The 23,130-nt window shown below is 50.7% G+C and overlaps 1 protein-coding gene across 1 annotated transcript; it reads right to left on the bottom strand.

Annotated features, from left to right (window-relative positions):
- Nucleotides 1-1,238: 1,238 nt before the first annotated feature.
- Nucleotides 1,239-23,130, bottom strand: HSD17B2 (hydroxysteroid 17-beta dehydrogenase 2; the record flags this gene model as incomplete). The annotated part of the gene is given in 5 exon segments (XM_040329587.1): nucleotides 1,239-1,698; nucleotides 2,957-3,094; nucleotides 8,806-8,991; nucleotides 12,720-12,932; nucleotides 23,031-23,130. Coding segments are annotated over 5 exon segments (1,092 nt in total), but the record flags the coding sequence as incomplete, so codon positions are not given.

Genomic DNA, 23,130 nt, shown 5'->3' with positions numbered 1-23,130 from the left:
CCCAGGAGTCCCTCCAAGGCCACTGACAGACTCCTCAGCACTCCATCTTCCATTCGACCCCCCCCCCCACCCCCTTCTGGCCTGGCTCCTCCACATTTAAGGGCTAAGCTAGCCACCCTACCAGAGCATTATTCCTGGGGATGGGCCAAGTTCCCTCAAGTATGCAGATCAGTCCTCTTGGCCTCCACCCACTAACTTCTAGAAGTTTCTCCAAACTTCCAGATCCAGGGGGAGGTACAATCCAGATCCAGGGGGAGGTACCAGAGACCAGACTGTGAGTCATCCAGCCTGACCTGCAGTAAACCCTGACCCAATTTTAAGACTCACAAGCTAACCATGAGTCTTAATACAAATGTGCCTGCTGTGTAAGGGGCCCCAAAATGTGTGATGGTTGCCCTGCTTGGGAAGATCCTGACAGCATCACGGTTTGAAAGGAGCAGCAGGGAGCAAGGCCACATGTAGCAAGCCTTTCCGGAGGACAGCGCTGTACTTAACCCCTCCTATCCCTTGCCCTTTTTTTTTTCAGAGCAGCCAGGTGAGCTGGTGGACAAGCAGCCAGGTGAGATAGTAGTTCCTGCAGGCAGTAGAGCTGAGAGTAGTTTCCACAGAAGAGTTGGAGATACTCCTGTATGCAGCTTACCGATCACTGACTCTATCCATTCAGAAATGGAAGAGGCCGGTAAATAATATATTTACCGATCCCTTCCCTGCTCTCCACCCCCTACAGCAGTCCGGAGGGAGAGGGGAGGAGGGAAGCCACCAGAGCTGTTGGGGGGCCCAAGGAGCACACAGGGGCCAGGGGGCAGCAGAAGGAAGAGTAAGTAAGATAGGGGGGTTGGCCTATAGGAAGCAATCCCCTCCATTTTCCTCCTGCAGCTGGTGGGACGGAGAGGAGGAGAGCCAGGCTTTCAGCAGCTGCAGGAGGAAAATGGAGGGGGATCGGCTCCTCTATATGCCACCCCTCCACTACCCCTTCCATCCAGGTGTACAGGGCAGGCATATGCCCCCCCCCCCCCCCCCGGAGCATGAGGCCGGGTCACAGTCAGGGCACAGCCAGGCAACTAGCATTTTCGAAAAGAAGCCTCATAGGCAGGGTGACCACATTTCCAAACTGCCATTCAGGGACAATGGAATGAAGGTACCAGGGACCCAGGACAGGCCTGCAGAACACGGGACTGTCCCGGCCAATCCGGGACAAGTGGTCACCCTACATAGGAGCTCCAAGGCACTTCTTCTTATTGCATCAACTTATCCAAAACATGGCGGTCTTTTCAGAGGTTCTTTGTGTTTGGCTGGCTCCAGTCCGAAAATGTCCTTTTCCCCGCCCCCTTTTTAAGTCAGTCTTATAATTATCGTGAAAGGTTCTTAGTGATCTGGGGAGGATAGTATGGTGGCCGGGGAAGATCAGCTTTGCAAAGGTATCATAAACCCAAATAGGGGAGCAACGGAATATCAGAGGAATGAGGTAGGCGAGTCTTCCAGGCGTGTAGGTGGAATATGGGCGTTGGGCCAAGAGAGCGTGGTGAGCGTCCTCCAAGACCGGGGAGATGTCCGAAGACGAAGACGTCAACATTTTCTGGTGCAGATCCTTCAGAGTGTCGAGGTAGTCTTCTCCGTACTCATCTCTGACGTCCGGCTTGAGGTTCTCCAGAAGGTTCTGCGCTTGGATTGAGCAAAGATCTCGAGAGCCGAAAATATCTGCAAAACAGGAGAGACCATCAGAGGACCAACTGGCACCTAGGTGTGGAATTTTACTGCGTTAAGGAAAATAAGTAAAATAAACTTTCCCACATATTGTTCTTCAGGAAAGCTTCACTATCCATGCCCAATGCCATAGTACAAGGTCTAGGACCACCAGAAGAACCCGAGCAATATTTCCTTTTAATGGTTCCTTATTTTTAGACATTACAAAGAAACCCAAGCAAGAAGCTCCCCCCAGATGTACCCCATCCCTCCACTCTGATTACACCCCTCAGAACCAACCGATCCCTTCACTCTGATCACACCCCCCCCCCCCCCCAGATGGACCCCATCCCTCCACTCTGATCACACACCCCCAAGATGGACCCCATCCGTCCTCTCTGAAGACACCCCCCCCCCGATGGACCCCATCCCTCCACTCTGATCACACCCCCAAGATCGACCCCATCCCTCCACTCTGATCACACACCCCCAGATCGACCCCATCCCTCCACTCTGATCACACACCCCCAGATCGACCCCATCCCTCCACTCTGATCACACACCCCCAGATCGACCCCATCCCTCCACTCTGAAGACAGCCCCACCTCCCAGACCAACCCCATCCCTCCACTCTGATCACACCCCCCAGATGGACCCTATCCCTCCACTCTGAAGACACCCCCCAGATCGACCCCATCCCTCCACTCTGATCACTCCCCCAAGATCGACACCATCCCTCCACTCTGATCACACCCCCCAGATCGACACCATCCCTCCACTCTGATCACCCCCCCCCCCCCCAGATCGACCCCATCCCTCCACTCTGATCACATCCCCCCAGATCGACCCCATCCCTCCACTCTGATCACGCCCCCCCATCTCGAGCACAATCAGGAAGATATCCACAGGAGTTGCAGACATTACACTTTCCCTCCTTGTCCGGAAACCTTTCCCTACTGCTAGTACTGTCCCTAACAGGTGGGGTTCCTTTCCCTACACTTGCCAAATGCGAACCAAAACTGGGAGCCAGGCCCTTAAATAGGCTCTGCGTGACCCAAGGTGGCCCCCAGCATCCAATTTGATATCTTTCCCAGTGACCCAGGAAACCATAGAGGAATCCTGTTCTTCATGACTTCCTCTCTAACAACAGTGCCGCTGTGGAGAAAGTAAACTGCACCTGCCTACAAGCTTTGCCCAAATATGAACAAAATAAAACACAACCAAGGACCAGGATGCCCATTATACAGATCCTTGTGATGTCCTCTAGACTTACTTGTTTTGAAGCTGCCTGGGTGGATAGATGATACCTTCACCCCCCACTTGAAGAGGTCTTGACGCATTACAGCACAAAACATGGTCACGGCTGCTTTGGATGCAGCGTAAGCTGCAAATCCCGGGATAGGATTAAGACCTGAGGAAGAAGGAGAATAAAATCAGCTGTCATTTCGTAGGGAATCACGGGTTTGGGTTTGAGTTGAATCCTAGGTGTTCAAGGTTCCTGGAAAAAGAATTCTGATATTCATCATAGTAACCCTAATGCACTGCCAGTCAGTTGGCTTAGAAGGGCCAATATAGGGGCTTCCCTCTCTATAAACAGGTGGGTTTCCAGCAGTCTCACTGACAATATGCTTTAGCTAGGGCTTATTTTTTCTCAGAGAATAGGCGCAGACACTGTCTTATTTTTGGGAAACAGAGTAGCACCTGCTGGGCCACCTAAAGCTAGAGGTACATCCTCGACACCGGGTATTCTATAGATACGATCGCTTGTAAGCAGGGCCGCCATCAGGAATTATGGGGCCCCTTACACAGCTTCAGGCATGGGCCCCCTGGGGGGGTGCAAATTGAGAAGCGGCGGGCGCCACCGATAAGTGATAAAATTGAGAAGCGGGGGGAGGGGCCGTGAATTGAGAAGCGGGGGGAGTGCCACAAATTTGGGGGCCTCTGGGCCCCTTACAAAAAAAGAACTAATATATATATAAATAAAAAAAGGGGGGGGGAGTAGCCACCTAGGGCCCTGGGGACCTCTGGGCCCTTTAATAAAAATTTAAAAGAAAAAAAGAAATAAAAAAATATTAAAAAAAAATAAAAAAAAATGTTTTCCAAAAAAAATCCTGGGCCCTGGGGACCTCTTGGCCCTTTAATAAAACAAATATATATATATATATATATATATATATATATATATATATATATATATATATATATATATATATATATATATATATATATATATATATATATATATAAAGGGGGGGGCTGCCATCCGGGGCCCTGGGGACTTCTGGGCCCTTTAATAAAAACAAAAAAATAATAAGAAAATATATAAAAAATAAAAATAAAGAATAAAATGTTATAAAAATAAAAAAAGGGGGGGGGGGTTGCCATCCCTCTGGGCCCTTTAATAATAATAAATATATATATATATATATATATACATATACATATATATATATATATATATAATTAAATTAAAATATATTATTTTTATATATTTATTTTTTTTTAAAAAGGGGGTTGCCATCCGGGGGCCTTGGGGACCTCCGGACCCCTTACAAAAAAAAGGGGGGGTTGCCATGCAGGCCCCTTACAGGTGTACTGCCTGTTCCCCCCGATGGCGGCCCTGTTGCCCATTAGCCGGTCATATCGGCATGCATTGTTCTATGGACAGAGTCTTCTAGAATTGCATTGTGATCGCGCCGATCGGTCAGGTCATGGCGTGTAGAGGGATGAATCGACCTCCCTCCAGACTGCATATCGGAATATAAATCCGTCATTGGCAGGAACAGTTGTCAGGCTTGAACACGGAAGAATAATTGTATTTGTATTGGTGATGATTGTCTGAACGTTTTTTTTTTCTGGAAGATTCCGCCGTGATAAATACTTTCAGGCTCCTTCTCGCTAAAAACATAATCCTCATTGAAATGAATAGTTTGGTGGGAGGTCAGGGCGACCTCAGCTCTATTATTTATTTATTTATTTTCACGGCGCTCGGCAGAACATGCGGTCAGAAAATAGAACCGCGCGTGCAGATCACCGCGCCGGGGGTGGGGGGGGGGGGGAGTCTTTAATCTGCTAACAAGCTGAAACTTGCAGACTCCGTGTTGCTTCATAATCACCAAGACGTGCGAAGTGTTCCTGAACAAGCACAGCGCCTAATTGCTCGCTTTTCAGTGATTCAGCCGTGGTTCGATGTTAATGAGACGTGCAAAGGAAATACCGAGAGTTCCGCCGGTGCGAATCCATCGTCCGGCTGACACTTCCACACCACATGGAAAAAGTAATTGGCCTGGATTCAAGAAGCAATTGCGCCTGTGTAACCATAGGTTACACAGCGCAATTGCTTACTTCCCCTGGCGTAACGAATGCTCCTGATTCAGGAACCTCGTTACGCCGACTGCAGCCTAAGATATGCGCAGCATAAGGCTCTTATGCCCGTCGTATCTTAGGCTGCATTCTGACGCTGGCCTCTAGGTGGCGTTCCCGTTGTGCTCAGCGTATAGTATGCAAATTGCATACTAACACCGATTCACAACGTTACACGAGCCCTGCGTACGCAATTTACGTCGTTTCCGTACGGCGGTTTTCGCGTAAGGCTGCCCCTGCTATTAGCAGGGGCAGCCAATGTTACGTATACCCGTCGTTCCCGCGTCGCGAAATTTCAAATTTACGTAGTTTGCATAAGTGATTCGTGAATGGCGCTGGACGCCATTCACGTTCACTTTGAAGCAAATGACGTCCTTGCGACGTCATTTGCCGCAATACACGTCGGGAAAGTTTCCTGACGGAGCATGCGCTCTACGATCGGCGCGCCTAATTTAAATGATTCACGCCCTCTACAGGAGCATTTAAATTGCGCGCGCTTACGCCGGGCATTTTGCCGGCACGCCCACGCAATTTACAGAGCTACTGCTCCGTGAATCAAGGGCAGCGCAGTAAATTTGCGGGGGCGCAGGGCAAAAACGTTGCCCTGCGCCTCCGTAAAAAATGCGCAAATCTACTTGAATCCGGGCCATTATTATTTTACTTGCAGCACTTAGAGGGGTTTCCAACCTTCAAATATATCTCATAAACCTTGATGGCGGTTTGCCGTTTAATGCCATACCGGTTGGCCTGTATTCTACAAGTGGCATTGGAAATACTGGCAGAGTATTATGCCATGGGGGGGGGGGGTTGTGTTCAGAGAGGTTATTTTAGGTGTTTGTGCTGAGGGGGGCAAAGATTTGTGCTGGGGCATATGGGGCAAGAAGATTTTAGCTGGGGGGAATGGGGGGGGGCAAAGATTTGTGCTGGGAAGGAGGGAATTTTGTAATTGGGGGCAAGCATGCAGATTAGTGCATCGGGGGGGGGGGGGGGGCAGGTGACCTTGTCTCTGTACTGCCCAAAGGCAGGAAGGAGTCTCACGAGGGGGGGGGGGTATCAGGGGATGGGGGGTAGATTCTGAGTTTGTTTGCCAAAAATTAAGAATATTAGACCCCCACCAAAATCCAAAATAGATCCATGGGAGGGGGGGGGGGCTCTCCAAAGAGCACCCCCTTTAATTTGCCCCTGTCTGTGTCTTCACTGCCCAACCTGAAATCCTTCCTGCAGCGTTACGCCCTTTAGGTCTTCTTCAGGTCTTCTAAGCTCAGGCGGACGTGGAAGGACTACAACAGGTTGGAACCGTAAACAGAAAAAAAAAAAAACTTTCCGACAAGCGAGATCAAGCAAAGTAATAATTACACGGTCTTCCCCAGACCCCTAAATTTGTCGCTCCCCGTGTAAAACGAGGGCTGCATGCGCGTGCAATTACAATCACATAACAAACTAATTAAATAATCAAACAGCCAATTCCCCCCCCCCCCCCCCGTGACAAACTAACGAGCTCATTAATGAATAGCCGGTATCTGCGGCTCGGCGTCAGAAGGCCTTTTTGATTGATCCGTGCGCTAATCTCTCCCTGTGTAAGTGACTGTATGATTGCAAGGCTGGAGCGGAGACTTCGGGGGAGGGGTGGTGGTGCAGGTGTCACACGGCGGAGCCCCTCAGTGGCGGCCCCAACATGGGATCAGGCAGTTGACAAAGCGACAACTGTAGACATGTGCACTGCCGGAAAAAAATTTGTTTTTTGTTTCATTCGTTTATTTTTCGTTTGTTTTTCGGGTCATTCGTTGTGATCGAAAATGCGAAATATTAATGAACTAATAATAACCGACTATTATTATTAGTTAGTCCCCAGTTCCGTGCTGGGACTGGGAGGAGAAAGGGAAGACAGCGGCCACGGCAGCTCTCAGTTTGCAACATTCCGGCCGCCATGTTCATTGTTTCCCACTGCACTGTGATTGGGCGTAATGGGGGGGGTCACGTGATCACCGACAGGCCAGCCCCACGCCGCACATGACCCCCCATACGCCCAATCACAGGGCGCTGGATACTGAAAATGGCGACCGGTGCTCGGGGACACAGGAGATTAAAATTAAAGAGGTGGCACCCAGTAGTGTCACTACTGGCACGAAAATTTCACTCCCATAAATGTGGCACCCGGGGCCATGGGCCCCCCTGCCCCCCCCCCCCCACGCTACGCCACTGGCCGGAGCAGATCTGCGCCATTCGGAAATGCACGCAAAATCGCGGAAATATTCAGTTCCTGAGCCTCTCCGAGGTTTTCCGAGTTCAGCCAAGGTGTCCTCGGCCCTTTCTGGGTGTTTAAGAGGCTCTCCGGCGCCCCCCCCCCCTGCCTCTGGCTGCATGCGGTATTGCATGCCATTGAAGTCAATGAGGAACACATTATTTTAGTTTCTATTGACTTCAATGGGGAAACTCGCTTTGATATGCGAGTACTTTGTATTACGAGCGTTCTCCTGGAACGGATTATACTCGTAATCCGAGGTTCCACTGTATTAGTTTGTTACGTTCCATTTGTTTAGATACGTCATTTCGGATAAATTCGTAACGTTCACTAACAACCAAATCTGAAAGGAAATTCCAACACCTGTAATTTAATTAGTTAGTTATAGTTATTACTAACGGACCAAAATGCAGGTAAAGGACCCGGCCAGTTTTTGCGATTCGGCACTGCGTCGCTTTAACTGGACAATTGCACGGTCGTGCGACGTGGCTCCCAAACAAAATTGGCGTCCTTTTTTTCCCCACAAATAGAGCTTTCTTTTGGTGGTATTTGATCACCTCTGCGGTTTTTATTTTTTTGCGCTATAAACAAAAATAGAGCGACAATTTTGAAAAAAATGCAATATTTTTTACTTTTTGCTATAATAAATATCCCCAAAAAAGATATAAAAAACTTTATTTTTCCCTCAGTTTAGGCCGATACGTATTCTTCTACATATTTTTGGTAAAAAAAAAATCGCACTAAGCGTTTATCGGTTGGTTTGCGCAAAATGTATAGTTTTTACAAAATAGGGGATAGTTTTATTGCATTTTTATTAATATTTTTTTTTTTACTACTAATGGCGGCGATCAGCGATTTTTTTCCGTGACTGCGACATTATGGGGGACACTTCGGACAATTTGATACACATTTTTGGGACCATTGTCATTTTCACAGCAAAAAGTGCTATAAAAATGCATTGTTTACTGTGAAAATGACAATTGCAGTTTGGGAGTTAACCACTAGGGGGCGCTGAAGAGGTTAAGTGTGACCTCATATGTGTTTCTAACTGTAGGGGGGTGGGGCTGGACGTGTGACGTCATTGATCATGCTTCCCTATATCAGGGAACAGACGATCGATGACAGCGGCACAGTGAAGAACGAACGGGGAAGCTGTGTTTACACACCGCTCTCCTCGTTCTTCAGCTCCGGGGACCGATCGCGGGACTCCAGCGCCGATCGGGTCCGCAGGTCGCGGGCGCCCGCGACCCACGACTGGGCACTTAAAGAGGACGTACCTGTACGTGCCTGTGCCCAGCCGTACCATTCTGCCGACGTATATGTGCAGGAGGCGGTCCTCAAGTGGTTAACTCGGGTATTTCCGAATTAACAAATTTGTCAAATTTCGAGAACTGAACGAATTGCCCATGGCTAACATCTAGACAAGCCGGCATGTGAGCTTCACAGTCATAGACAAAGACAGATTTCGGGGTACACGTTTGGGGGTCTCTTCCTGGGTTGCACCCTCGTACTCTCACCTGCCATGCTGGATATGGTGACCAGCCTTCCTTTGGCTTTGCGCAGCAAAGGCATGAACATTTTGGTGACTTGCACCACGCCGATGAAGTTGACCTCCATGCATTTCTTGTAGACGTTCATGGGAAGCAATTCACCGTCTGCGACGTAGAGGAGGACGCCGGCATTGTGCACAATGGCCCACAAACCTGGAGTGACAAAAAAACACATAATGGATCAGTTGGGACACATTCCAGGTAGAGGTTTTCATGCAAGGACAGCAAGCTGCATGTCAGGAAAGAGTTCACCCGTTGGTGGCACTGTCGGTCTCTTGGATCGCAGTACCAGTGTCCACCAGCGGGTGTCTTCCAACACTCCGGACCTGTAGTGAGAGGACTCACCTGCTGGTGGCACTGTTGGATCCTTGGGCCGCAGTACCGGTGTCCACCAGTGGGTGTCTTCCAACACTCAGGACCTGTAGTGAGAGGACTCACCTGCTGGTGGCACTGTTGGTCTCTTGGATCGCAGTACCGGTGTCCACCAGCGGGGGTGTCTTCCAACACTCAGGACCTGTAGTGAGAGGACTCACCTGCTGGTGGCACTGTTGGATCCTTGGGCCGTAGTACCGGTGTCCACCAGCGGGGGTGTCTTCCAACACTCAGGACCTGTAGTGAGAGGACTCACCCGTTGGTGGCGCTGTCGGTCTCTTGGATCGCAGTACCGGTGTCCACCAGTGGGTGTCTTCCAACACTCAGGACCTGTAGTGAGAGGACTCACCTGCTGGTGGCACTGTTGGATCCTTGGGCCGTAGTACCGGTGTCCACCAGCGGGGGTCTTCCAACACTCAGGACCTGTAGTGAGAGGACTCACCTGCTGGTGGCGCTGTCGGTCTCTTGGGCCGCAGTACCGGTGTCCACCAGTGGGTGTCTTCCAACACTCAGGACCTGTAGTGAGAGGACTCACCTGCTGGTGGCACTGTTGGTCTCTTGGATCGCAGTACCGGTGTCCACCAGCGGGGGTGTCTTCCAACACTCAGGACCTGTAGTGAGAGGACTCACCTGCTGGTGGCACTGTTGGATCCTTGGGCCGTAGTACCGGTGTCCACCAGCGGGGGTGTCTTCCAACACTCAGGACCTGTAGTGAGAGGACTCACCCGTTGGTGGCGCTGTCGGTCTCTTGGATCGCAGTACCGGTGTCCACCAGTGGGTGTCTTCCAACACTCAGGACCTGTAGTGAGAGGACTCACCTGCTGGTGGCACTGTTGGATCCTTGGGCCGTAGTACCGGTGTCCACCAGCGGGGGTCTTCCAACACTCAGGACCTGTAGTGAGAGGACTCACCTGCTGGTGGCGCTGTCGGTCTCTTGGATCGTAGTACCGGTGTCCACCAGCGGGGGTCTTCCAACACTCAGGACCTGTAGTGAGAGGACTCACCTGCTGGTGGCACTGTTGGATCCTTAGGCCGTAGTACCGGTGTCCACCAGCAGGTGTATCCCGGCAGTGTGGAGCAGACAGCACCTCCTGCGCTCAGGCATTTATATAAATACCCGGCTGATGATCCTACTTTTTCTTTATAAATAATAGTTTTGCAAAGATACAAAATATAAAAGTAATATTAAAGGCAATTCTGTTTTTTTTTTTAAATAACAAACATGTCATACTTGCCTGCTCTGGTTTTGCACAGAGCCCCGATCCTCCTCTTATATACTGTATATACTCAAGTATAAGCCAAGTTTTTCAGCACATTGAGGCGTGCAATGGGCACAGTGAGGCTGCAATGGGCACAGTGAGGCATCAGTGGGCACAATGAGACTGCAATGGGCACAGGGAGGCTGCAATGGGCACAGGGAGGCATGCAACGGGCACAGTGAGGCTACATTGGGCACAGTGAGGCATGCAATGGGCACAGTGAGGCATCAATAGGCACAGTGAGGCGTGCAATGGGCACAGTGAGGCGTGCAATGGGCACAGTGAGGCATTCAATGGGCACAGTGAGGCGTGCAATGGGCACAGTGAGGCATCAATGGGCACAGTGAGGCATGCAATGGGCACCGGGAGGCATGCAATGGGCACCGGGAGGCATCAATGGGCACAGGGAGGCTGCAATGGGCACAGTGAGGCATCAGTGGGCACAAAAAGACTGCAATGGGCACAGGGAGGCTGTAATAGGCACAGGGAGGCATGCAACGGACACAGTGAGGCATCAATGGGCACAGTGAGGCTGCAATGGGCACAGTGAGGCATGCAATGGGCACAGGGAGGCGTGCAATGGGCATAGTGAGGCATCAACGGGCACCAGGAGGCATCAATGGGCACAGTGAGGCATGCAATGGGAACAGTGAGGCATGCAATGGGCACAGTGAGGCGTGCAATGGGCACAGTGAGGCATCAATGGGCACAGTGAGGCATGCAATGGGCACCGGGAGGCATGCAATGGGCACCGGGAGGCATCAATGGGCACAGGGAGGCATCAATGGGCACAGGGAGGCTGCAATGGGCACAGTGAGGCATCAGTGGGCACAAAAAGACTGCAATGGGCACAGGGAGGCTGTAATAGGCACAGGGAGGCATGCAACGGACACAGTGAGGCTGCAATGGGCACAGTGAGGCATGCAATGGGCACAGGGAGGCGTGCAATGGGCATAGTGAGGCATCAACGGGCACCAGGAGGCATCAATGGGCACAGTGAGGCATGCAATGGGAACAGTGAGACTGCAATGGGCACAGTGCGGCATGCAATGGACACAGGGAGGCATCAGTAGGCACAGGGAGGCATCAATGGGCACAGTGAGGCTGCAATGGGCACAGTGAGGCTGCAAATGGTCATTGTTGACTCTCTTTTCCACTTACAGTAGCTGCTGCATTTCCTACCCTAGGCTTATACTCGAGTCAATACGTTTTCCCAGTTTTTTGTGGTAAAATTAGGTGCCTCGGCTTATACTCGAGTATATACGGTATATCTCTATCCATCTCAAGCCTTGGTGTGTGAATTTGGATGGGATTGGACTCATTTAGGACTCTGGAGATTTTTTTAGCGCAGCACTTTTATAGTTTATTTGGCATTATCACTCTATTTCTACACATCCTTCTGAAATCTACAGAACAGACCAAGAGCTGGAGAGTTCCATGTTGGTTGTTTCCGCTGAGCGCTCCGCTCTCCCGCCATTGACACCGACAGAAAAGCTGAGCGCTCCGCTCTCCCGCCATTGACACCGACAGAAAAGCTGAGCGCTCCGCTCTCCCGCCATTGACACCGACAGAAAAGCTGAGCGCTCCGCTCTCCCGCCATTGACCCCGACAGAAAAGCTGAGCGCTCCGCTCTCCCGCCATTGACACCGACAGAAAAGCTGAGCGCTCCGCTCTCCCGCCATTGACACCGACAGAAAAGCTGAGCGCTCCGCTCTCCCGCCATTGACACCCGACAGAAAAGCTGAGCGTTCCGCTCTCCCGCCATTGACACCGACAGAAAAGCTGAGCGCTCCGCTCTCCCGCCATTGACACCGACAGAAAAGCTGAGCGCTCCGCTCTCCCGCCATTGACACCGACAGAAAAGCTGAGCGCTCCGCTCTCCCGCCATTGACACCCGACAGAAAAGCTGAGCGTTCCGCTCTCCCGCCATTGACCCCGACAGAAAAGCTGAGCGCTCCGCTCTCCCGCCATTGACACCGACAGAAAAGCTGAGCGCTCCGCTCTCCCGCCATTGACACCGACAGAAAAGCTGAGCGCTCCGCTCTCCCGCCATTGACACCCGACAGAAAAGCTGAGCGTTCCGCTCTCCCGCCATTGACCCCGACAGAAAAGCTGAGCGTTCCGCTCTCCCGCCATTGACACCGACAGAAAAGCTGAGCGCTCCGCTCTCCCGCCATTGACCCCGACAGAAAAGCTGAGCGCTCCGCTCTCCCGCCATTGACACCGACAGAAAAGCTGAGCGTTCCGTACCTGTATCCTTCACCCGGCCGCTGACCTCACAGTACGCTGCGGCGACTTCCTCGCAGTTGGTGACGTCCAGCTGGATCAGGCAAAGGTTCGGAGAACAATCCCTCCGGAGTTCTTCGGCCCCCGGCCCGTTCCTATTCAGTACGCCGGCGAAAACCAGGAGGCCTTGTTTATCCAAATGTTTGGCTAAAGCGTGTCCAAGTCCGGAATCGCACCCTGAATAATGGAAAGCGACGACAACATTAGCGATGGACTCAGCCAAAATAAACACCCCCCCTCCCGAGTGCGGCCAACAACCTGCCAAGATATGAAATTACCGACTCCTAACCTGAGGACGCCCCGGTGTTATTCTGGAGATTATTTTATCATTTACGGCCCGGGGTCTCCATACTTTCCAAGCAAAGGGCCAGTTTACTATGCTTCAGGGACCCCAGACTGTGGGAGTAGAAAATGCCCCTACGATCGGTTTTAATGGGAGGAATAGTGCCCCATTCTTAACATCTCCTTTCACATTATACAAAAAAAAAATTAGGCTAACTTTGCTGTTTCTTTTTTTTTATTATTCATTAAAGCAGGGTTCGACGAAATCCGGGCGCCAGGTCGCAAGATGGCGTCAGATCACAGAAAGGAAGCATAGGCCTGCAGAAGGCCGCAAAGCCGCGGCCTCAATTACCGGCCAGCGTGGTGGGGGATATGGGGGGGCACAGAGACACAGGATACCCTATCCTGTGTCTCCGTGCACCCCCACCTCCCCGCCGCGCGATCGCGTCGGGCCGCGCCGGACGGTAATTGAGGCCGCGGCTTTGTGCCCTTCTGCAGGCCTATGCTTCCTTTCTGTGATCTGACGCCATCTTCTGGTGGCCGCTGGTATGACATACAGCCAGCAATGCTAATGGAGCTTCCCTTGTGTTTGCACTGCCATCTCCTTCCCTCTAATTAGAACCCCCAAAAGTTATATATATGTTTTATTCTAACACCCTAGAGAATATAATGGCGGTCGTTGCAATAATTTCTGTCACACCGTATTTGTGCACTTTTTTGGGGAAAAAAATCACTTTTTTTCATTAAAAAATAAGACATCAGTTAGCCCAATTTTTTTTTTATAATGTGAAAGATAATGTTACGCCGAGTAAATTGATACCCAACACGTCACTCTTCAAAATTGCGTCCGCTCGTGGAATGGCGACAAACTTTTACCCTTTAAAATCTCCATTGGCGATGTTTAAAAAATTCTACAGGTTGCATGTTTTGAGTAACAGAGGAGGTCTAGGGCTAGAATTATTGCTCTTGCTATAGCGATCGCGGCGATACCTCACATGTGTGGTTTGAACACCGTTTTCATATGCGGGCGCTACTCACGTATGCGTTCGCTTCTGTGTGCGGGCTCGGCAGGACGGGGGCGGGTTCCTGGCTCCTAACTTTTTTAGCTGGCTCCTAGATTCCAAGCAAATTTGTCAAACCCTGGCATTAAAGTGGAATTTGGGGACCCGGTACCGGCCGGCCGTAGGGCCCCTGGACCCCAAACTGGCACACATGTAGCCCCCACTCTCCCTCTACAAGTGTGCAAAGTTTGTTGTCCGGTGGAACCTACGGCCGGGGAGCACAGATTTTTACCTCTTCCATAGACTCCCATGTTAAACGGTAATTTCTACGGTAAATTTGGGGACCCGGTACCAGCCGGTCGTAGGTCCCCTGGACCCAAAACTTGGCACACATGTAGCCCCAGTTCTCCTCTACAAATGTGCAAAGTTTGCCGTCTGGGGGACCTACGGACGGGGAGCACCTATTTTTCAAATCCAGGCACACTTTCTATATACTCCCATGTTAAACGTAAGTCTAGTCATGGACACAGTGAGGCATGGACACAGTGAGGCATGGGCACAGTGAGGCATGGGCACAGTGAGGCATGGGCACAGTGAGGCATGGGCACAGTGAGGCAAAGTGAGGCATGGGCACAGTGAGGCATGCACATGGACACAGTGAGGCATGGACACAGTGAGGCATGGGCACAGTGAGGCATGCACATGGACACAGTGAGGCACAGTGAGGCATGGGCACAGTGAGGCATGCACATGGACACAGTGAGGCATGGACACAGTGAGGCATGGACACAGTGAGGTATGGACACAGTGAGGTATGGACACAGTGAGGTATGGGCACAGTGAGGTATGGGCACAGTGAGGCATGGACACAGTGAGGCATGGACACAGTGAGGCAAAGTGAGGCATGCACATGGACACCCTAGGCTTATACGTTTTCCCCTTTTTTCGTGGTAAAATGAGGTGCCTGGGCTTATATTCGGGTAATTACGGTACATCATATGGTTATAATTTTAGATCCTAAACACGCATAGGAGAGATCGGTTTCCCGTTAACGTAAACAAGGAGCGGCGTCCCGCATTAGATATATAGATGCACAAAACTTGAAGTGTCCCCCAAGGCCCGTCTGCTGAGCACCGTCACTGAATGAGGATAAACAAAGCGCCCGGAGGTCGTAGAAAGTCGATCAGCTTCGGAATTTCATCGGCATGGAATATTCCCGCAGAGACCGCCACTTGGAGGAGTTTTATATGAAGTCATACAGGAGGCTGTTAACTGATGCACCCCCCCCCCCCTCCCCCGATCCGGAGACCACTATGAGTGCGATAAAATGAAGCTGCATTTTTACATTCCATTAAACTGTCCAACTCCCTTTCTTCCGATTTACTAAACACAGTTACAGAGTTAATAAGCTTAAAAAAAAGGGGGGGAGGGGTGACTGTGAAGTTAACCTCTCAAGGTGCGGCAGAGGACAACATTCTCAACTTTGATCAATTTTGCTTCATCCTCTATCATTCCCCTGACACCCCAAAGGCAGGATAGACACCCCAGAGGCCAGCGGCGGCTAGCATTGTACTCCAGGGCTGAGTTCATGGTTAAAATGGGGGGGGACCACATTTCCAAACTACCATTCAGGGACACCTCCCCTCCCCAAAAATCAGCTTGTGCCTTTAACGAATCACAGCACAGTGATTGGAGACAAGAGGCGGGATTTATGATTTCTCCAATCACAAGCAGTGCCCGGGACAGACCTGCAAAATACGGGACTGTCCCACGCAATCCGGGACATGTGGTCACCCTAGGGGGGAAGGGGGCACCCCCCAAGATAGAATACTGGCCACCCAAGGATAGGACCAGGGCACCCAATCATGGATATTTACCCAACCAAGGGAGGTGACCAGTGCACCCAATCACAGGTGTGAACCCAACCAAGGGAGGTGACCAGCGCACCCAATCACAGCCAGGCATGCACCCAATCAGGGGAGGTGACCAGTGCACCCAATCACAGCCAGGCATGCACCCAATCAGGGGAGGTGACCAGTGCCCCCAATCACAGGTGTGAACCCAATCAAGGGAGGTGACAGTGCACTTAATCACAGGTGGAAACCCAAGCAAGGTAGTTGACTAAGGCTACTAGTCATGGGCATGCACTCAATCCTGAAAGATGAGCACAAAATCAAGATGGTGGACCAGGGCACCCAATCATGGGTATGTACCCAACTAAGGGAGGTGACCAGCGCACCTAATCACAGGTGTGAACCGAATCAAGGAAGGTGACCAGGGCAACTAGTCATGGGCATACACCCATTCAAGGGAGGTGACCTACATACCCAATCATGGGTGTGCACCCAATCAAGGGAGGTGACCAGTGTACCCAATCACAGGCAAGCAACCAACCAAGGAAAGTGACGGTACACACAATCATGGATGTGCACCCAATTAAGGGAGGTGACCAGTGTACCCAATCACAGGTGTGAACCCAATCAAAAGAGGTGACCAGGGCAACTAGTCACGGGCATGCACCCACTCAAGGGAGGTGACCAGGGCAACTAGTCATGGGCATGCACCCACTCAAGGGAGGTGACCAGGGCAACTAGTCATGGGCATGCACCCACTCAAGGGAGGTGACCTACATAACCAATCATGGGCATGCACCCAATCAAGGGAGGTGACCTACATAACCAATCATGGGTGTGCACCCAACCAAGGGAGGTGACCAGTGCACCCAATCACAGGCAAGCAACCAACCAAGGAAAGTGACAGTAAACACAATCATGGATGTGCACCCAACCAAGGGAGGTGACCAGGGCAGCCAATCACAGATGTGCACCCAATCATATTTTTGGAGCCGGGCTTTAAGAATTTTTCCATCACACCCTTTGGTTCTTTTAGCTCAGTACAAAGTGAAGAATATCTTTCCTCCCACAATTGTTCCGTTCAGACCGATCTCCTCAGTGGCCGGCATTCTCCTGACCTCAAAACTTCCTCATCGTCTTTTGTCCTTTTATTATTATTTTTACATCTCCAAATCTTAAAGTCTTTTCTAAATAATAGATGAATAAAGCAGACGGCTCGGGCTACAGGGAGGCCGTTATCGCGAAGGACTGCGTATTCAAATAGCGAAGGACAATTTGATGTAACGCTTTCGCAGGTGGAACTTTTGGAAAGTACATTAAAGAGAAATACAATTTCCTTTGGTTACGGCGTGCGGGAACATTGGTTTTTATGAACATGGCTTGGGATTTATAGACGATCGCTGTATGTGGGAGTCAATGACGGCCGGTGGCAAGGAGGATGAGGTGGAGCGGGAGTGCTGAGGCATGTAAAACACGCTCCGGAAAGAAAAGATATATATATTATATTGTATTTTGTACTGTGTAGCCTTTTCTATGGCTTCTCATTTTCCTCGGGGGCGCTCCATCCAAACATGAAGAAGGGAAGGAAGAAGAAGGGTGTTTGGTCCATTTTATTTTACACTTTAATTTGAAAGTTTACAAATAAATTGATGTTTTCTTTTATCTTTTATTTACCCTCGGCTCACACCTAGGCATTTTGCACTACAGTCCAATGTAAGGAGGACATTCCTCCTACTGGCCACCAATGTACGGAGGACATTCCTCCCACTGGCCACCAATGTAAGGAGGACATTCCTCCCACTGGCCTCCAATGTAAGGAGGACATTCCTCCTACTGGCCTCCAATGTAAGGAGGACATTCCTCCCACTGGCCACCAATGTAAGAAGAACATTCCTCCAACTGGCCACCAATGTAAGGAGCACATTCCTCCCACTGGCCACCAATGTAAGGAGGACATTCCTCCCACTGGCCTCCAATGTAAGGAGGACATTCCTCCTACTGGCCTCCAATGTAAGGAGGACATTCCTCCTACTGGCCTCCAATGTAAGGAAGACATTCCTCCTACTGGCCACCAATGTAAGAAGGACATTCCTCCCACTGGCCACCAATGTAAGGAGGACATTCCTCCCACTGGCCACCAATGTAAGAAGAACATTCCTCCAACTGGCCACCAATGTAAGTAGGACATTCCTCCTACTGGCCACCAATGTAAGGAGGACATTCCTCGTACTGGCCACCAATGTAAGGAGGACATTCCTCGTACTGGTCTCCAATGTAAGGAGGACATTCCTCCCACTGGCCACCGATGTAAGAAGAACATTCCTCCAACTGGCCACCAATGTAAGAAGGACATTCCTCGTACTGGCCACCAATGTAAGGAGGACATTCCTCCAACTGGCCACCAATGTAAGGAGGACATTCCTCCCACTGGCCACCGATGTAAGAAGAACATTCCTCCAACTGGCCACCAATGTAAGGAGGACATTCTTCCCACTGGCCACCTATGTAAGGAGGACATTCCTTCCACTGGCCACCAATGTAAGAAGAACATTCCTCCAACTGGCCACCAATGTAAGGAGGACATTCCTCCCACTGGCCACCAATGTAAGAAGAACATTCCTCCAACTGGCCACCAATGTAAGGAGGACATTCCTCCTACTGGCCACCAATGTGAGGAGGACATTCCTCCTACTGGCCACCAATGTAAGGAGGACATTCCTCCCGGTGGCCAACAATGTAAGGAGGACATTCCTCCCACTGGCCACCAATGTAAGGAGGACATTCCTCCCACTGGCCACCAATGTAAGAAGGACATTCCTCGTACTGGCCTCCAATGTAAGGAGGACATTCCTCCCACTGGCCTCCAATGTAAAGAAGACATTCCTCCTACTGGCCACCAATGTAAGAAGGACATTCCTCCCACTGGCCTCCAATGTAAAGAAGACATTCCTCCTACTGGCCACCAATGTAAGGAGGACATTCCTCCAACTGGTCTCCAATGTAAGAAGAACATTCCTCCCACTGGCCACCAATGTAAGGAGGACATTCCTCCCACTGGCCACCAATGTAAGGAGGACATTCCTCCCACTGGCCACCAATGTAAGGAGGACATTCCTCCCACTGGCCACCAATGTAAGAAGAACATTCCTCCAACTGGCCACCAATGTAAGGAGGACATTCCTCCTACTGGCCACCAATGTAAGGAGGACATTCTTCGTACTGGCCACCGATGTAAGGAGGACATTCCTCCTACTGGCCTCCAATGTAAGGAGGACATTCCTCCCACTGGCCACCAATGTAAGGAGGACATTCCTTCCACTGGCCACCAATGTAAGGGACATTCCTCCCACTGGCCACCAATGTAAGGAGGACATTCCTCCAACTGGTCTCCAATGTAAGAAGAACATTCCTCCCACTGGCCACCAATGTAAGGAGGACATTCCTCCCACTGGCCACCAATGTAAGGAGGACATTCCTCCCACTGGCCACCAATGTAAGGAGGACATTCCTCCCACTGGCCTCCAATGTAAGGAGGACATTCCTCCCACTGGCCACCAATGTAAGGAGGACATTCCTCCCACTGGCCACCAATGTAAGAAGAACATTCCTCCAACTGGCCACCAATGTAAGGAGGACATTCCTCGTACTGGCCACCAATGTAAGGAGGACATTCCTCCCACTGGCCACCAATGTAAGGAGGACATTCCTCCCACTGGCCACCAATGTAAGAAGAACATTCCTCCAACTGGCCACCAATGTAAGGAGGACATTCCTCGTACTGGCCACCAATGTAAGGAGGACATTCCTCCCACTGGCCACCGATGTAAGAAGAACATTCCTCCAACTGGCCACCAATGTAAGGAGCACATTCCTCCCACTGGCCACCAATGTAAGGAGGACATTCCTCCTACTGGCCACCAATGTAAGGAGGACATTCCTCCTACTGGCCACCAATGTAAGAAGGACATTCCTCCCACTGGCCACCAATGTAAGGAGGACATTCCTCCAACTGGCCACCAATGTAAGGAGGACATTCCTCCCACTGGCCACCAATGTAAGGAGGACATTCCTCCCACTGGCCACCAATGTAAGAAGAACATTCCTCCAACTGGCCACCAATGTAAGGGGGACATTCCTCCCACTAGCCACCAATGTAAGAAGAACATTCCTCCAACTGTCTACCAATGTAAGGAGGACATTCCTCCTACTGGCCACCAATGTAAGGAGGACATTCCTCGTACTGGCCACCAATGTAAGGAGGCCATTCCTCGTACTGGCCACCAATGTAAGGAGGACATTCCTCCAACTGGCCACCAATGTAAGGAGGACATTGCTCGTACTGGCCACCAATGTAAAGAGGACATTCCTCCAACTGGCCACCAATGTAAGGAGGACATTCCTCCCACTGGCCACCAATGTAAGAAGAACATTCCTCCAACTGGCCACCAATGTAAGGAGGACATTCCTCCCACTGGCCACCAATGTAAGAAGAACATTCCTCCAACTAGCCACCAATGTAAGGAGGACATTCCTCCTACTGGCCACCAATGTAAGGAGGACATTCCATACTGGCCACCAATGTAAGGAGGACATTCCTCCTGGTGGCCAACAATGTAAAGAGGACATTCCTTTCACTGGCCACCAATGTAAGGAGGACATTCCTCCCACTGGCCACCAATGTAAGAAGGACATTCCTAATAATGACCACCAATGTAAGGAGGACATTCCTCGTACTGGCCTCCAATGTAAGGAGGACATTCCTCCCACTGGCCGCCAATGTAAGGAGGAAATTCCTCCCACTGGCCACCAATGTAAGGAGGACATTCCTTCTACTGGTCTCCAATGTAAGGAGGACATTCCTCGTACTGGCCACCAATGTAAGGAGGACATTCCTCGTACTGGCCACCAATGTAAGGAGGACATTCCTCCCACTGGACACCAATGTAAGGAGGACATTCCTCCTACTGACCACCAATGTAAGGAGGACATTCCTTCTACTGGCCACCAATGTAAGGAGGACATTCCGCCTACTGGCCACCAATGTAAGGAGGACATTCCTCCTACTGGCCACCAATGTAAGGAGGACATTCCCCCCACTGGCCACCAATGTAAGGAGGACATTCCTCCTACTGGCCTCCAATGTAAGGAGGACATTCCTCCTACTGGCCTCCAATGTAAGGAGGACATTCCTTCTACTGGTCTCCAATGTAAGAAGAACATTCCTCCTACTGGCCTCTAATGTAAGGAGGACATTCCTCCTACTGGCCACCAATGTAAGGAGGACATTCCTCCTACTGGCCACCAATGTAAGGAGGACATTCCTCCTACTGGCCACCAATGTAATGAGGACATTCCTCATACTGGCCACCAATGTAAGGAGGACATTCCTCCCACTGACCTCCAATGTAAGGAGGACATTCCTCGTACTGGCCACCAATGTAAGGAGGACATTCCTCCCACTGGCCACCAATGTAAGGAGGACATTCCTCCTACTGGTCTCAGATGTAAGAAGGACATTCCTCCCACTGGCCTCCAATGTAAGGAGGACATTCCTTCTACTGGCCACCAATGTAAGGAGGACATTCCACCTACTGACCTCCAATGTAAGGAGGACATTCCCCCTACTGGTCCCCAATGTAAGGAGGACATTCCTCCCACTGGCCACCAATGTAAGGAGGACATTCCTCCTACTGGCCACCAATGTAAGAAGGACATTCCTCCCACTGGCCACCAATGTAAGGAGGACATTCCTCCTACTGGCCACCAATGTAAGGAGGAAATTCCTCCTACTGGCCTCCAATGTAAGGAGGACATTCCTCCCACTGGCCTCCAATGTTAGGAAGACATTCCTCCTACTGGCCACCAATGTAAGGAGGACATTCCTCCTACTGGCCACCAATGTAAGGAGGACATTCCTCCTACTGACTACCAATGTAAGGAAGACATTCCTCCTACTGGCCTCCAATGTAAGGAGGACATTCCTCGTACTGGCCACCAATGTAAGAAGGACATTCCTTTGCTACAAAGTTGCAATGTACAGTCTGAGTGATCACTATAAATCATGTAAATCCTGGTGCCTGTGCAGTTTTTGCTTGTCTTCACAAATGTCTGACACAGATCAGCCCCGTGCTGCAGTCTCTCATGTTGTGTACTTGCTACAAAGTTACACCACTGGCGGGGGAGGGGGGGGTATTAGGGGGGGGGGGCGGGGAGGATGCAGTGCTGATTGGAGGTTGGAGAGAAAACAGGTTTGCACGACAGAGGAAATAACTTCAATAACATTTATGAAATTGAGAATTTTGTCCGCCCTGCGGATTTCTTCATGCTTCTTCTTCTACTACAGAAACACGGAAATGTGACAAAGGTCAATTTTTCAGAAGTTCAAAAAAAACAAAAGTATATTAACCATTTCTGGACCGCCTCCCTGTAGCTTTACTCCTACAAAGCGACCCGCCTGCACAGGATCCTGTACATATATATAGATGTGTATGTATGTTCATATATGTGCGACTTCCAGGTAGGGGGCGCACAAGTGTGCCTGCTGCATCCCCGCCCCCCTCCCCCGGCTGTGCTGTCATTCGCTTCAGCACAAGCCGGTCAGCCAATGATTTATGTCCGGAGCTCTGTGATTGGCTGAGCGAATGACAGACGAGAGCTCTGTGCTGGCAAATAACAAAGAGCTCTCTACAGACAGCAGACAAGCGACGTTTTCTGTTTTTTTGTCCCTGCAAAGCGGAGACTCAAATCCATCACCTTCCCCCCTAGTAAAAGCAACGCGCATTGTTGGGTACAACAGATACAGTGCCCGGAAAAAGTATTCATACCCCTGGACATTTCCCACGTGTTCTCATGTTACAACAAAAACGTAAATGTCTTTTATTGGGATTTTATGCGACGCTCCCCTCCCCCCCATCCATGCGTCCGGCCCTCTAATCCACATGTGGGAGGGTTTTGGTGTTAGTTTGCCCCGCCCCCCCTTCCCCCCAAAATAGTGAGCACCAGCCGCCACTGCTTTCGACGATAATGGTAAACAGGGAACATAGAGAGGGTGGATCTCCTTTACGGGTGACCCTTTAAACCCCCCCCCAAAAGCCCCACCTGGCAGGACAGACGCGGTTGCCCGCGACGGGCTCTCTTACCTGTGACGAGGACGCTCTTGCCCGCGGCAGGCAGCATCCGCCGGACTGGTAGCGCCATGTAGTAGAAGACGCACGCCACAAAGAAGACGCTCAGCCCCGG

Source organism: Rana temporaria, chromosome 11 (genome assembly GCF_905171775.1).
Source record: "Rana temporaria chromosome 11, aRanTem1.1, whole genome shotgun sequence".
NCBI classification, from domain to species: domain Eukaryota; kingdom Metazoa; phylum Chordata; class Amphibia; order Anura; family Ranidae; genus Rana; species Rana temporaria.
This window is presented reverse-complemented; position numbering and strand designations above follow the sequence as displayed.